The sequence below is a fragment of the Phyllobates terribilis genome, unplaced genomic scaffold, assembly GCF_046119375.1.
Source record: "Phyllobates terribilis strain yellow unplaced genomic scaffold, ASM4611937v1 Scaffold_11__3_contigs__length_659146591, whole genome shotgun sequence".
NCBI lineage: Eukaryota > Metazoa > Chordata > Amphibia > Anura > Dendrobatidae > Phyllobates > Phyllobates terribilis.
The window spans coordinates 420055228-420072156 of NW_027362771.1; the positions used below are offsets into that span (position 1 = coordinate 420055228).

A 16929-nucleotide genomic window follows, 5' to 3' on the forward strand; every position below is an offset into this window, starting at 1 on the left:
ATAAAATAAAAAATAAATATTATATTTACCTTCTGATGGCCTGCGGTGCCCTCGTCTTCACTTGCCGGCAGATCGCGGTGGACTGAAGGACCTGCGCTGACGTCATTTAGTCATGTGACGGCAGGTCCTTCAGTGTACCGCGAGCTGCTGGCAAGCCAAGACGGAGCGAAGCAAGACTTCGGGGGGCCATCGGAAGGTAAGTATAGATTTATTTTTTACCATTCTTACGGTCACACTATATAAATCCATGCCGTTTGCATGGATTTATATAGTGTGACCAAGTTGACAAGCACTTTCCAAGTGATGCTAAAATCGCCTGGAAAGCGCTTGTCAGCCCGCATGCGGAAATGCAAGTAAAGAACGCTTCACATCCGCTTGTCCCTGGCAGAAAAAAGCATGTACAATCCACATGCGTTTTTTCTGCCAGGGAGATGCAGAAACACTCCGGAAAAAATCCCGATCATTTCTGCATCGTGGGTACATAGCCTTTAGGTGTTTTTTCAAAGTGGATTTTCAGTTAAGGAGGCAGAGAAAGGGGAAGAATTAGCAAGTAGATGGAGAAAGAGATGTGAATGGCTGAGCCCACTGATGTGAGGAGGAGTACTTGACAGCTGGACCAGCCATTTGCAGACAGCTCTTGAAGGTGTATTGGCATCTCTACTTGAAAAGCTTCAACCCCATTTACAATGGCAATCTTCCAAAGAAATGTTCTGATGTTTGAGGGTAATGTGACCTGGATCTAAAAGATTTTATATCCCTTGTTTAGCTTCCAATCCATATTTCAGTAATTATGGTTTTATAACATTTTTCCTTTCTAATGTGTGACCATGTCAGATGAATTTTCTTTTCCTTGTAAATAGTGGAAATTGCCCCCAAATACTTCAAGCAATGAGCCGCCTGTCCGACCTTAAACCTGGTGTTACTCTGCGATTCTTCATACATACAGTGTTTTGCTATTAACACTTTCTTCTCCTTTTCCTTTGCTGTAGAGCAGAAATAATACAGTAGAACGTCTCTGCGCACAGCGAACATCGGATGGTCTGAACGCTCAGTATTCTCCCTGAGCGAAGCCCTGGACGGCTGGATTCCCTCTTCATTACTGCCCTGGGCCATTGATTTGCTGTGGCTTCAGTATTAGAGAGTGATTAAAAGCTGTAGACGATAATCTCCTCCATAAATTTCTACTCACAATTAGGGTGCAGTCAGACGGCTATATTACTCATGCGAGGATCGTATCACAATCCTCGGACTGGCCGTCGACTCTCCTCACGTGACAATGACGGTATGTCTTACTAGGCAGCTGTCACGCTCAGGTCAGGAGAGCCGACGTCCAGTCCGAGCTTTGCGATGCGATCCTCGCAAAAGTAATGTGGCCGTCTGACTTAGCCCTTATGCACTTTTGAAGGAAGGCTTGTAGTCCTCCTCAATCTTAGAAAGGATTTAGTAATTCTCTCTTTCTAATTTTTACCATTAAATTACGGCCTTCTGGTAGGATGCTATTTTTTAAAGGAGCATTGTTGTGCTTGCTGCATTAGCGCAGCCTATGCCTTTGATCCGCTCTGCTTATTAACTTGTGCCCTGTGCTACCTGTAATTTATGTTTATCTTAATAAGTTCAGAAGGAGAACGCACCACTTTGGCCTGAACACTCTCTTTATTAAAACGTCTTCTCCCTTCGTCCATTCTTTCATTCTATTTCTTGTAATGTGTTATTTTAGTTTATGGCACCCTGGAAAAATGATCATGTTGTGTGTTGTATATGTCGTGCAAAACGCCTTATAGGGTATATTTAATGGCTATAAAAATAGACGTTTAATATACATGTGTTTTTACTTCATCTGTTTTACTAGGTGTTTGCAATTCTCTTCCGTGCCCTGACAGTAATGCACACTGCCTCTTTATTTCTGCCTTAGCCTCAGCTTTTATGTCGCCATTTATTTTCCTTTTTTATGTTTTTCCCACACAGCCCCCTATTTAATCTGCTAGCATGTAACATTTTAACTGGATTGGGGCCATTCAGTTTCTATAAAAATGACAGAGCTTCAGCATGTTTTACCTTTTCTTGAGTGTTTTGACATGCAGGGTTCCTTGCACGCTCCAGCCTTTTTTATTATCCAGAAATAAAAGCCCTTTTTTATTATTATTTTAACTTGTATACCCTGTTTACCGTCATCTCTCTAGTAGCATGAATAGGTCATTGTTAGGATCGGGCTTTTTTTAACTTGCTTTGTTCAGAGGGTTTTTTATTTTGTAACTCTACAATGTTGATTTTACAAGTCTGGTTCGGATACATCAGAGTTACATCTGATATGCATTTTATTTAAAAATCTCATTGAAATCAAACTTTGTATAAGTATTTTTTCAGGACAGGACAGTTAGTTACTTTTGGAATCTTACTTTTGGAGCAACAGCTCTATTGATCATCTAATAGGTTTCCATTTTTTTTTCAATATTATCCTACTGGAAACAGATCCAATTAAGGTTAGATGTTTTCATGAAAAAAGATCTTTCGGGTATGTTCACACGTGTCTGGATTAGCAAGCTGAAGTGTAGTAGATGGCAATTTTGCCAACTGTCATCCACACTGCATAAGAACCTGCAGGGGAAATTGACATATGTTTGGGATTTTCATCCCAGATTTCACCCTTTGCAAAAGGTATCAAAATCCGCATTGGAAAATCTGTTTGTATGAATGTATTCTTTAAACTCCTGTCTAATAAAATGAATATTTTCTGCCACCGTTATGGGGCTTTTACAAGCAGAAATCAGTGCCGGCCACAGCAACCAAACGGCTCTACAATGAAGAAAACTGATGTCGTTTTTTAGATTAAATCTATGTCAGCTCTTAGCTGCTGTAAGTTTTATTTTCTGGGGCACAGACAGCCTATATAGCCACGTTCACACATTCAGTATTTTACCTCAGTATGTGTAAGCCAAAACCAGGAGAGGAACAATCAGAGGAAAAGTATAATAGAAACACGTCACACCTTCTGTATTTATCACCCACTCTTAGTTTTGGCTTACAAATACTGATGTAAAATACTGATAGTGTGAACGTGGCCTAAGGCACACCAAACTTATAAAGAGGAGTCCTCCTTGTATAATGCTAATAGTTCAAGATATGGCATATGAAACACCAGCCTTGATAAATATTCCAAGTGTATTCGTTGGGCTCCATTCGCCCGATGGAGCTGAAGAGAGTGCCCCTTTGGCCTCTGTTGGGCTGGTATACATTGGATTGGCTATTTCCTGCAAAGGTGTAGTTTAAACTTGCATACTGCTTGCCTTCCATTACGTCTAAGCTGAGCTCTGACAACTGGGCGGCCCTGTTCACATAAGTGTCCATCACATGATCAGGGCAGATTTATATTCAGTAGGTTCCTATTGAATAAATGCAACCAAATCTCTTGGTAACCATGAAAACCTGATCCAGAAAGGAAATGGGAAAATGATGGTGTACCATTTCAAAACCAGACTGCCCCTTTCTGGATTTAGCTGTAGTTACTAAGGTAAAAAGTAACTTAATATTTTGTAGCAGGGTCCAAAGTTTCTATTGTTCTGAATGATAGACTGCAGTATACTAAAGGGAATCTGTCATCAACTTCTTGCTACTCCATCTGAGAGCAGCATGATGTTAGGACAGAGACCTTGATTCCAGCAGTGTGTCAATTACTGGGCTGATTGCTGTACTTCTGATAAAATCACTTTACCTGCTGCAGATCTACGAGTTCTCAGAATGTTGAGTTCTGTATAACCCCACCCACACCACTGACTGGCCGCTTTCTGTGTACACTGTGCATAGGCAGAAAGCTGCCAATCCATGGTGGAGGAGGGGTTATACAGAGCTCATGAATATGGAGGACTACATGGCAGCAGGTTTACTAGTCCTTTAGTGATGATAATCTGTTGATAAAACAGTGATTTTATAAACACTACAATAAGCAGCCAAGTAAGTGACACATTGCTGGAATCAGGGTCTGTCTCTATATTAGGCTGCTCTGAGATTAAATGGCAAGACACCATTCAAGAGGCATTCTAGAGGGACAATTTTGTGATGATGTAGTATAAGGGGGGTGCTTTGCCCTTTACATGTATTCCGTGAAGAATTCATCCTATTAGACTAAACTGGCTCCATTTTCCTAATGCTCAGGTCCGTTGAGATATAAAGCTCCTGTGCTTCTCCGTTGCGATTACTTCCAGTATATCTCTCATGCAAATAACTTCCCTCCTTGCAGGCCATTAACTCAGGATGAAATTGCACGGAGACGGGAACTCGCAAGACAGAAGCATGCTGAAAAGATGGCAATCAATCAGGGACAGGAGCCGGCTCCCTCCAGCAGCGAATGCCAAGTGCCTGTAAACAGTGCGAGCACCAGAGGCAAGTGTCTGTCCGCACCACTTTATTCACTTTTCTCTGCTAGAGTCTTAAGTGATTTCAGTGTAATTTTCTGATCCCTGAATGTTCCTACCATACAGGCAGCAATTACACATCATTACAAGCCACACAACTTGCTAACAGTCATTGACACCAGTCTGTAGACAGCATAATTACCAACAAATTAGCCATTTAGGTGGTGCGAGGTGTGCGTGGTTAGCGATCAGCTTATTTATGGCCTGCTCCTACCAATGCCTTTACATCCGCTTGTCAATCTTAGCTGCTTTACAGATCGAAGGACCGCAGAGTCCTAAATACAACGGCTCAGTAAAGAAGTTACTGATCGCGTGAAGATTTTCTTCCATTTCCTATGCAGCCATTAGTGTAGACTGGATTAGTTATATAGATGCCGGATTTATGCTTTTCTCACTTTTCATGCAATGTTGTTCATTCAATGGATCCTACTCATTGCATATACAGTTCAATTGTCATTTCAGTCTCCTTCAGGAAGAAATGAGCTGCACAAGGCTTTTAGATTGTATTAATTTACTGAAAAGGGCATTCCTTCAAATAATGTAAGTATGTTAAATGATACTTAGGAAAAACTACAAGTTATAATAATTGTTTACTTTCACACATTGTTAGGGCATTGAGTTGGTTGGGCACTTTTTACTTTCACCCATTGTTAGGGCATTGAGTTGGTTGGGCACTGTTTACTTTCACCCATTGGTAGGGCATTGAGTTGGTTGGGCACTGTTTACTTTCACCCATTGGTAGGGCATTGAGTTGGTTGGGCACTGTTTACTGTCACCCATTGGTAGGGCATTGAGTTGGGCAAACTATGCTTACTTTCAGACATTAGTAGGCCATTGAGATGGTCCACATTGTTTACTTTCACACACTGGTAGGGCATTGAGTTGGGCAGACTATGCTCACTTTCAGACATTAGTAGGGCATTGAGATGGTCCGCATTGTTTACTTTCACACACTGGTAGGGCATTGAGTTGGGCAGACTATGCTTACTTTCAGACATTAGTAGGGCATTGAGATGGTCCACATTGTTTACTGTCACCCATTGATAGGGCATTGAGTTGGTTGGGCACGGTTTACTTTCACACACTGGTAGGGCATTGAGTTGGTTGGGCATTGTTTACTTTCACACACTGGTAGGGCATTGAGTTGGACAGACTATGCTTACTTTCAGACATTAGTAGGCCATTGAGATGGTCCGCATTGTTTACTTTCACCCATTGGTAGGGCATTGAGTTGGTTGGGCACTGTTTACTTTCACACATTGATAGGGCATTGAGTTGGGCAGACAATGCTTACTTTGATACACTGGTAGGGCATTGAGTTGGTCAGGCCTTGTTTACTTTAACACATCACTAATTTAGTTAAACTGCACTAATACTAACATCCCTGCTTATGTGAGGAAAACAAGACTTTATAGTTTAAACTTGAGAACATCACAACAATAAATGTGTTTCACATTCTGCTGTATTTGCAATTTTTTTTTCACCAAAAACGGTGCAGAAACTGATAACAGTGTTTTGGTTGCATTTACTCATTGCTTTCTATAAAAAAAACGCTGAAAGAATTGACATGCTGCAGTTTTCAAAAATGCAGTAGTTTTCCAGTTCAGTCAGGCAAAAAAAAAAAAAAGTGTGTGCATGAGATTTCTGAAATAAAGCTTTTGCTGCTACTGTAAAAAGACGTTTTTTAAAAAAAAGCAGCAACTTGTGAACATATCCTAACAATTAAATAATGATCACCACCTTTATCCTGGGGAAGAGTGAGACAATGTGCATAACCCAGCAAATGTAAAAAAACGAGCACTCCTGTGGACCACTAAATAACAGATATACAAAGCGTTTTTTTGGAGGGTATACAAGAGATCACAATACTTAACACAAATTAGAGCCAGTGAAAAATATGTGCATTTGAATCTGTGTGTTCTCCTACATTAGACATTGACAATTGGTCTACCTCAATACTGATGGGGACATTGGTTGGGTTGGCTGACTTTTATTTTGCATTCACACTGCCATCTAGGTACACGCCTGGAGGATTTCTCAGCGAATGCCACTGGCTCCCATTGCCCATAGGCTCCCATGTTAACAATAAATAATATGCCCTGCATTTGTTATGCCTTTATGTAGAATAATGTAGTCCACTGTTTTGTACTGAAAACATCAGGTATACAACTTAAATTAGCCAAACTGAGGCAAACCCCTTCTCCACCGTCTGGTGAACAGGGACCCTCCAATACATTTTTCGCATTTGTGGGAAACTTTTCTGGCAAATGCACCAAATCTACACAGAGTATGGGTGTGAATGTACCCTTAATCATATTGTGCTCATTGTATGGTAGGAGCACAATGAAGCCTCAGCCAAGATGATTTTTAGACCTATCCGCTTTTTCTGAAATAATATTGTAACTGAATAGATTTTTGCTTTTTTAATATTACAGGTGATACATTACCTATGTCCAGCGAGAGGGAGAGCATTGTACAAAAGTCAGACAAACAAGAAGGCGAGAACAAAAGTTATTTTATTGCATTTGCTCGAGTCTTTAGTGGAGTGGTGCGTAGGGGGCAAAGGATATTTGTTCTGGGACCGAAATATGATCCTGCAGAAGCGCTGCCTAAGGTAACATTTTCTTTTGATCTCCAACATTTTACAAGTATGGCTTCATTAAATGGGAACCCTTCCTCTTAAGTAAAGAGCGTTCTTAGCCGTTATGTTCTTTCCTATTACGTTTCTAGCCACCAGAATGCCAGTAGCCGTAAAGGACCCTTTATTGGTGAGGTGTTCCTATTCCACCTCCGAATCTCCCTGGAGCCCAGCGGTCCGCCATGATCTCGGACACGTGGTCTTCCAGTGTTTGTCTGTTTTATTACTATATATAGGGCCATTTACATATACACTGCTCAAAAAAATAAAGGGAACACTCAAATAACACATCCTAGATCTGAATGAATGAAATATTCTCATTGAATACTTTGTTCTGTACAAAGTTGAATGTGCTGACAACAAAATCACACAAAAATCATCAATGGAAATCAAATTTATTAACCAATGGAGGCCTGGATTTGGAGTCACCCCCAAAATTAAAGTGGAAAAACACACTACAGGCTGATCCAACTTTGATGTAATGTCCTTAAAACAAGTCAAAATGAGGCTCAGTATTGTGTGTGGCCTCCACATGTCTGTATGACCTCCCTACAACGCCTGGGCATGATCCTGATGAGGTTGCGGATGGTCTCCTGTGGGATCTCCTCCCAGACCTGGACTAAAGCATCAGCCAACTCCTGGACAGTCTGTGGTGCAACGTGACGTTGGTGGATGGAGTGAGACATGATGTCCCAGATGTGCTCAATCGGATTCAGGTCTGGGGAACGGGCGGGCCAGTCCATAGCTTCAATGCCTTCATCTTGCAGGAACTGCTGACACACTCCAGCCACATGAGGGCTGGCATTGTCCTGCATTAGGAGGAACCCAGGGCTAACCGCACCAGCATATGGTCTCACAAGAGGTTTGAGGATCTCATCTCGGTACCTAATGGCAGTCAGGCTACCTCTGGCGAGCACATGGAGGGCTGTGCAGCCCTCCAAAGAAATGCCACCCCACACCATTACTGACCCACTGCCAAACCGGTCATGCTGAAGGATGTCGCAGGCAGCAGATCGCTCTCCACAGCGTCTCCAGACTCTGTCACGTCTGTCACATGTGCTCAGTGTGAACCTGCTTTCATGTGTGAAGAGCACAGGGCGCCAGTGGCGACTTTGCCAATCCTGGTGTTCTGTGGCAAATGCCAAGCGTCCTGCACGGTGTTGTGCTGTGAGCACAACCCCCATCTGAGGACGTCGGGCCCTCATACCACCCTCATGGAGTCGGTTTCTAACCTTTTGTGCAGACACATGCACATTTCTGGCCTGCTGGAGGTCATTTTGCAGGGTTCTGGCAGTGCTCCTCCTTTTCCTCCTTGCACAAAGGAGGAGGTAGTGGTCCTGCTGCTGGGTTGTTGCCCTCCTACTGCCCCCTCCACATCTCCTGGTATCTGCTCCATGGTCTGGACACTTTGCTAACAGACACAGCTACCCTTCTTGCCACAGCTCGCACTGATGTGCCATCCTGGATGAACTGCACTACCTGAGCAACTTCTGTGGGTTGTACTGTAGACACCGCCTCATGCTACTGTACCTCTAGGGGTGAGAGCAATGGCAAAATGAAAACGTGACCAAAACAACAGCCAAAAAGGATGAGAACAGAGAAATGGTCTGTGGTCACCACCTGCAGAACCACTCCTTTATAGGGGGTATCTTGCTAATTGCCTATCATTTCTACCGGTTGTCTGTTCCATTTGCACAACAGCAGGAGAAATTGATTCACAATCAGTGTTGCTTCATAACTGGACAGGTAGATTTCACAGAAGTGTTATTGACTTGGAGTTACATTGTGTTGTTTAAGTGTTCCCTTTATTTTTTTGAGCAGTGTATTTTCTTAAATGTCTATGTCTCATGATTTTCTGATCAGACAAGCCTGGACTGTTCAGCGCAGAGCTGTTGCTAATGTCAATGGATCCCATCCCTTAATCAGATAATAGGACGCCAGGCTATAAGCGTCTAGCTATAGGAGAATAAAGGCAAGATCAGCAGTGGTGGAGGAATTAATGCGCAAATGTGTAACATGCGTAGAAGAAGGGATGAAGGAGCTCTGGGTCTCTGAATCCCTTCCCCCTAGCTGTTCATTCCATGGCTCATACATAGTGATATGTGCAAAGAGTGACTTACAGAATTTCAACTTTTTTTTTTTAAATAGTTAATCTTGATTATATGATAATTCTTAATATTTTTCTCAATAGTAGTTAAAGGAGTTTTGAGGATTCAATGTGTTAAAAAAAAACCAAATTGGGCTAACTCACCCTGCCTGGGTCCAATACTGTGTCTGCATCGGTGATCCTCTTGTCTGATATTGTCTGCTCACTGATGTCACGTTGACGCACTGCGGACAATCACTGAGCTCAGCGGCTCTGAGCGACTTGTACAGTGAGCTCAATCAGAGCCACTGAGTTCAGTTATTGGCTGCAGCGCTGTCAATGTGACGTCACTGCTGCAGACAATACCAGACACCAGGAGCAGCAGTGGAGACTCTGCACAGGACCCGGGGAGAAGAGGAGAAAGCAAGTTTTTTTATTTTAAATAAACTGCAGCCGGGGACAGAGGTTTTATGAAACTGGCTTTCTAGAGAGCCGGTGTGAACGCCTATAATCAACTAAGGTTTCAGCGTAATGCATGAAAGAGGGAGAAAAATGTTCTCTGATCTAGGTGGATTTTGGACTACCACAGTCTACCTGTTTCTGATCTTGGCTGTCGAGCTGCAAACACTTATTATTCTCATCTCATGTATTTATTACATATCTAAGAGCTGAGGGTCGGCACCTATCTTGAGAATGAGCCTCTGAGATGCCCAGTTGGGAAGAACTGTGCACCAATGGTCCATTCATTGTTTGTGTCACTGCCAGGGGTATCGGAGTCCAATGTTTTCTCTGGCAGTCACATAGACCATTAACAGAGAGGTAGCGTGCATGCGCAGCCACCAATCGATTCGAACAAAGCATTCCAGAGCCCCATACTTGAGACTGAGGAGGATCACAGCAATCTGCACCCTACCCTAATGCTGTTATCATTCATCCAGAGGACAGGTGATAACTTTACATTTTGGGAATAAGACTTTTAGGTACGTGCTTACTTTTGCTCATGTGCTGTACAAGTGTATATATATCTGCAATCATTTTGAAAGTTGCAGAAATAGTTTATACATCCCATACTTTGCCTTACCCTTTGGCCATATTATCAAAAACCAGGACATTTTTTTTCTAAGTAATGTCTCCATGGCAGAATATTGAATGTGAAGTAAGACAGACATTTGCTTTTAGCCGAAATGCTTCATTTAAAATATTGTTTGTTCTTATTGTCATCTGTGCTGTCTATAAGAGGGGGCGATGCCAGTCCAAGCGCTCTCCAAACAAGCATATGTTCTGATGATAACACAAGGAGCTGATCTGTTTATTTCCCATGAATGTACGACTGGGCAGACTTCATCTTCTGGATAAAACCGTCCTGCAGAGTGATGGTGACCACAGGGCAGACGTTCTTCAGGCCTTCACATATGATGAGAGGGCCGTAGGACAGCTCGCTGGAACAAGAGTGCTTCATTTTGTTGTATAATTAATGCCGACTTGTAGCTGCTGACTTGCCATATGGTTAACAGAAGGAGAAGATTGAATGCTTACTGTATTTTTTTTTCCAAACAGCTCTATACAAATGATACTGTTGATTTTGTATAATAGAGCTGAAGAGAGACACTTTTTATCTACCATTTCTGATGCTTCAAGGATTTTGTCTAACGTATAAGGATGACAGTGTTCTGGCTTCTTAGGCTCTGTTCACACCTATGTTTCTTATTTACGTTGTTCTGTTCCATCATATGGGCAGAAAAAAATGTAATCAACAGATCTGCTGACTCAGTGACATGATTGGGCACCTATGGCACATGTAAGACCCAATTGACTGCACTTAAAGGGAACCTGTTATGCTATTAACCCTCAGATAAAGGCTTAATTTTTCAGGTTAATTGTGTTCTGAAGCTGCCCGGCCGCTGCACTAAGAGCCCCGGCTGCCGGGAGGAAATTAACTTTATTCCTCCCGATAGGCCAGGACTTTCAGCCGTAGGGATAGGGGTGGGCTGGCACAGCTTCAGTCACCGCTTAGTGTAGAACTTCAACACTTTCTCTGCTTAGTAATGATCCAAACAAAGATAGAAAAACACAGACTTTACAGCATGTTTAAAAATAGTCTGTGTGACTGGAGATTGATGTCAGCAATGAAGACAAAAACAACCTAATGGAGTAAGCTGGCACGTGCTCCAGCTCTCCTCACGATACTCTGCCGAAACCACATCATATACACCACCTTATGGGGGGTTCTGTTGCCGAGTTGCTGTGATATTTAAATGCTCTTCAATAATACCACTCATAGTTAGTGGAATATTTAGCAGGGAGGAAATTTCCCATACAAATTTTTTGCAATCGTGGCATCATAGCTTTTTAATCCCTTAATGACGGCTGCTTTGTGTTATCTCCATATGGTGCAGGCTCAGGAGCTGAGCCTGCTCCATACAGCATGGGTGCATATACCCAATAGATAGCTCCGATCGCATGAGTTTAGCCTCTAAAATGCCACGGTAAAGCCTGACTACCTTTTTGAGGGACTCCTTGACTTCCATGATACCATTCCTCAAAAACCCGGCCTGTCGCTGGACCTTGTAGAAGTCCATTCATTTTACAATATACTGAATTATTTTAGAACTACATGTATTGTAGAGGCAATCAGACTGATTGCAGATTCAAGTCCCTGGAAGGGACTTAAAAAAAGGGGATAGAACATACATATTTTTTTTAAAGTATATTAAAACAAAAGTATTAAAGTTTAAATCACCACCCTTTTCCCCAAACGTAAATAGCAAAATGTAAAATATATATTTGGTGTTGCCATGTGAGTAATTTCCCAAACTAATAACATATAAAAATATTTATCCCATAAGGAAATGCTGAAACGGGAAAAAAATCAAAACAGCAGATCTTTTGTTTTTCGGTAACTCATTTTTCACACCAAAACATGCAATAGACAGATTATATCTACCTAAAAATGTTACCATTGCAAAAATTAGCTCTGTGTGGGGAAAAAAGCCCTCACGCGGTCCATCGACAGAAAAATGTATAAAGTTACAGACCTCAGGAAACAGCAACACAAGCTATATATATAAATTACAAAAGTTCTGATGTTCGTTTTAAAACTACTAAAATATAAGAAAATGAAAACCCTTATGGAAGTGCATTGAGCTGTAGGATGCATTGCTGCAAAAGGGGAAAAAAAAAAAAAACCTCTTTAAATCTTTTTCCTTAGCGAGTGTGAACGAGCTGAGTGTGACCGGAGCGTAAGTGCAAACGGAAGTAAGTGTGTGACTTGTTGTTCAGTGATTTTGGATTCAGGGAGTTTGGAAGGGAGGAATTTGGACTGAATTGCTGTCTGTATTTTAGTAATTCTTTACATTTCCTTTTACCTAACATTTCTGTCTAGTGCAATCCCCATTAGGAAATGAGCTCCATTATTGGCAATGCTATCCAATGTACATCTTGCCACATCTATGCAATCCTTGAACAGCCGGTTGCGGTTGCATACTGCGGCGCGAGATGTGTGCACGTTGTGCGTTTGGAAGCCCAGGTACTGGATCTAAATGAGCAGCTGGCAACACTGAGATCCATTGACAATATGGAAAGGAGTCTGCTGCTCACTGAGCAGCTGCTCACTGGGGTAGATGTGGGGGAGGGTGGTAGTAGGGAGCTGCAGGACAGTGAGGCAGCTAGCTGGGTGACAGTTAGAAGGGGGGGGTAGAGGGAAGAGTGCCAGTGAGGCTAGTCCTGATCTGGCACACCGCAATAAGTTTGCAAAGTTGGCAGATGAGGGGGGTGTCAGTACAGGGGTAGCACTGCTGCAGCACGGCATGTCCCCTGAAAGCCGGAGGAGTGTCAGCTCCAGTAAGGGGGGAAATAGGAGAGCAGGGCAGGCGAGGCTGGTGCTCTTAGTGGGGGACTCAATTATTAGGGGAACAGATAAGGCAATCTGTCACAAACACAGGGATCGTCGAACAGTGTGCTGCCTACCTGGCGCTCGAGTTCGGCACATCGCTGATCGGGTTGACCGATTACTGGGAGGGGCTGGTGAGGACCCAGCGGTCATGGTGCACATTGGCACAAATGACAAAGTTAGAGGTAGGTGGAAGGTCCTTAAAGATGATTTCAGGGAATTAGGCTGCAAGGACCTCCAAGGTGGTATTCTCGGAAATACTACCTGTACCACGTGCCACGCCAGAGAGGCAATGGGAGATTTGGGAGATAAATAAGTGGCTCAAAAACTGGTGTAGGAAGGAGGGATTTGGGTTCCTGGAGAACTTGGCCGACTTCTCTGTTGGCTACAGACTCTACGCTAGGGACGGGCTGCACCTCAATGGGGAGGGTGCAGCTGTGCTGGGGGTGAAAATGGCTAGAAGGTTGGAGGAGTGTTTAAACTAGGGATTGGGGAGGGAGGGTATTCATTTTATAGGTGGGGAAGATATTGCAGATAGTGACCTGGGCACAAATAAAGAAATTGGGGGTGGGGTTAGAACAGTCAATATAGTAAGAAGCAATAGAGGTACAGAGAGATACATAAAATGCATGTACACTAATGCCAGAAGCCTCACCAACAAAATGGAGGAATTAGAATTAATTTTGTTGGAAAATAATTATAACATGGTGGGGATATCTGAGACATGGCTGGACGAGAGCCATGACTGGGCAGTTAATTTACAGGGCTATAGTCTGTTCAGAAATGACCGTACAAACGAGAGGGGGGGGTGTTTATATGTAAAATCATCCTTAAAACCCATCTTGCAGGAGAATATATGTGAATCTAATGAAAATGTAGAGTCCCTGTGGGTGGAGATAAGGGGAGGGGGAAAAAAAATAAATTACTGATATGGGTTTGTTATAAGTCTCCAAAAATAATGGAAACAGCGGAGAATATCCGCGTAAAGCAAATAGATGAAGCAGCGACTCAAGGAGAAGTCATTATTATGGGGGACTTCAACTACCCTGAAATACATTGGGGGACAGAAACCTGTAGTTCAAGCAAAGGTAATAGGTTTTTGACAACTATGAGAGACAATTACCTTTCACAACTGGTTCAGGACCCAACAAGAAGGGGGGCACTGCTAGACCTAATATTAACCAACAGGCCAGACCGCATATCAAATGTACGAGTTGGGGGTCACTTGGGTAATAGTGATCACAAAATAATAAGTTTTCATGTAACCTTTAATAAGATGTGTTGTAGAGGACAAGGACACTAAACTTCAGGAAGGCAAATTTCCGACGGTTGAGAGATGATCTTAGTGCAATAAACTGGGACGATATCCTGAGACATAAAGCTACACAAAGCAAATGGCACACATTTATTAGCATCCTGAATAGGACCTGTGCACAATATATACCCTATGGGAATAAACATGCTAGAAATAGGAGGAAACCACTATGGCTAAATAGAGCTGTAAGGGGCGCAATAAGTGACAAAAAGAAAGCATTTAGAGAACTAAAGCAAGTAGGTAGTGATGAGGCATTAAATAAATATAGAAAATTAAATACATTATGTAAAAAACAAATCAAGGCAGCAAAGATTGAGGCAGAGAGAATCATTGCCAGAGAAAGTAAAAATAATCCCAAAATATTCTTTAACTACATAAATAGTAAAAAACTAAAAAATGATAGTGTTGGCCCCCTTAAAAATAGTCTGGGTGAAATGGTGGATGAGGAAAAAGCCAATATGCTAAATGATTTTTTTTCAACCGTATTTACACAAGAAAATCGCATGACAGAAAACATAATTAGTGATAACAAAAATTCTCCAGTAAATGTCACTTGCTTAACCCAGCAGGAAGTACGGCGGCGTCTAAAAATCACTAAAGTTGACAAATCTCCGGGTCCGCATGTGATACACCCGCGAGTTCTGCAGGAATTAAGTAACGTCATAGACCATTATTTTTAATCTTTAAAGATTCCATAATAACAGGATCTGTACCACAGGACTGGCGTATAGCAAATGTGGTGCCAATATTCAAAAAGGGGACAAAAACTGAACTTGGAAATTATAGGCCAAAAAGATTAAACTCTACTGTGGGTAAAATCCTGGAGGGTTTCCTAAGAGATGCTATACTAGAGTATCTGAAGAAGAATAACCTCATGACCCAATATCAACATGGGTTTACGAGGGACCGTTCCTGTCAAACTAATTTGATCAGTTTTTAGGAGGAGGCAAGTTCTGGACTGGACCAAGGAAATGCAGTGGATGTTGTGTATATGGACTTTTTAAAAGCTTTTGATAACGTTCCACACAAAAGGTTGATACATAAAATGAGAACAATGGGGATAGGGGAAAATATATGTATGTGGGTTAAGAATTGGCTCAGTGATAGGAAACAAAGGGTGATTATTAATGGAAAACACTCAGACTGGGTCTCAGTTAACAGTGGGGTACCACAGGGGTCAGTATTGGACCCCCTTCTTTTTAACATATTTATTAATGACCTTGTAGGGGGCATACAGAGTAATATTTCAATATTTGGAGATGACACTAAACTCTGCAGGGTAATCAATACAGAGAACGACAATTTTATATTACAGGAGGATCTATGTAAACTAGAAGCTTGGGCTGATAAATGGCAAATGAGCTTTAATGGGGATAAATGTAAGGTAATGCACTTGGGCAGAGTAAACAAAATGTATAATTATATGCTTAATTGTAAAACACTGGGCAAAACTGTAACTGAAAAAGACCTGGGTGTATTGGTGGACGACAAGCTCACATTTAGTGGCCAGTGTCAGGCAGCTGCTGCAAAGGCAAATAAAATAATGGGATACATTAAAAGAGGCATAGATGCTCATGAGGAGAACATAATTTTAGCTCTATACAAGTCACTAGTGCGACCACACTTAGAATACTGTGTACAGTTCTGGTCTCTGGTATATAATAAAGACATAGCTGAACTAGAGAGGGTGCAGAGAAGAGCGACCAAGGTTATTAGAGGACTGGGGGGTCTGCAATACCAAGACAGGTTATTACACTTGGGGTTATTTACTGTGGAAAAACGAAGGCTTAGGGGTGATCTTATTACTATGCACAAGTATATGAGGGGACAATACAAAGACCTTTCTACTGATCTTTTTACTCTGAGGCCTGAGACGGGGACAAGGGGTCATCTTCTACGTCTGGAGGAAAGAAGGTTTAATCATAATCACAGACGGTGATTCTTTACTGTAAGAGCAGTGAGACTATGGAACTCTCTGCCGCATGATGTTGTAATGAGTGATTCACTACTAAAATTTAAGAAGGGCATGGATGCCTTTCTTGAAAAGTATAATATTACAGGTTATATATACTAGATTCCTTGATAGGGCGTTGATCCAGGGAACTAGTCTGATTGTCGTATGGAGTCGGGAAGGAATTTTTTTCCCCAATGTGGAGCTTAGTGTTTGCCACATGTTTTTTTTTTGCCTTCCTCTGGATCAACATGTTAGGCTATGGGTTGAACTAGATGGACTTAGTTTTTAAGGTTGAAGGAAGACTATGTTACGATGTTATAGTTTGGAATTCCTGAGATCATACTGAACTGGAGAATCGTGCTGCCAGGTCATTTTTATCACACAGTGAAAGCTGTTAAAAACAAACAAAGGCAGAATTCTGTCTTTTATTTTTCACTGCAGTTAAATTTTTCCCCTGTTTTTTAGCACATTATATAGTCAAATAAATGGCAGCATTCAAAGCTACAATTTTAAAATTAGGCCCTCACACGACTATGTCAATAGAAAAATGAAATGAGTTATGGCTGTTGGAAGAAGGGACGAAAACGATGAAAACAGCAGAATGAAAAATATATTCTCTTAAAGGGGTTGTCCACTAC

The 16929-nt window shown here is 41.9% G+C and overlaps 1 protein-coding gene across 4 annotated transcripts in view; it reads left to right on the top strand.

The window, feature by feature from the left end:
- Nucleotides 1-16929, top strand: part of EFL1 (elongation factor like GTPase 1) — a 410413-nt gene that overhangs the window by 118074 nt on the left and 275410 nt on the right. For all 4 annotated transcript variants that reach the window (XM_073653133.1, XM_073653136.1, XM_073653134.1 and 1 more), the window contains 2 exons: nt 4235-4377; nt 6845-7023. In XM_073653133.1, the coding sequence (XP_073509234.1) occupies nt 4235-4377; nt 6845-7023 (322 nt within the window). The remainder of the gene's footprint in view (nt 1-4234; nt 4378-6844; nt 7024-16929) is intronic.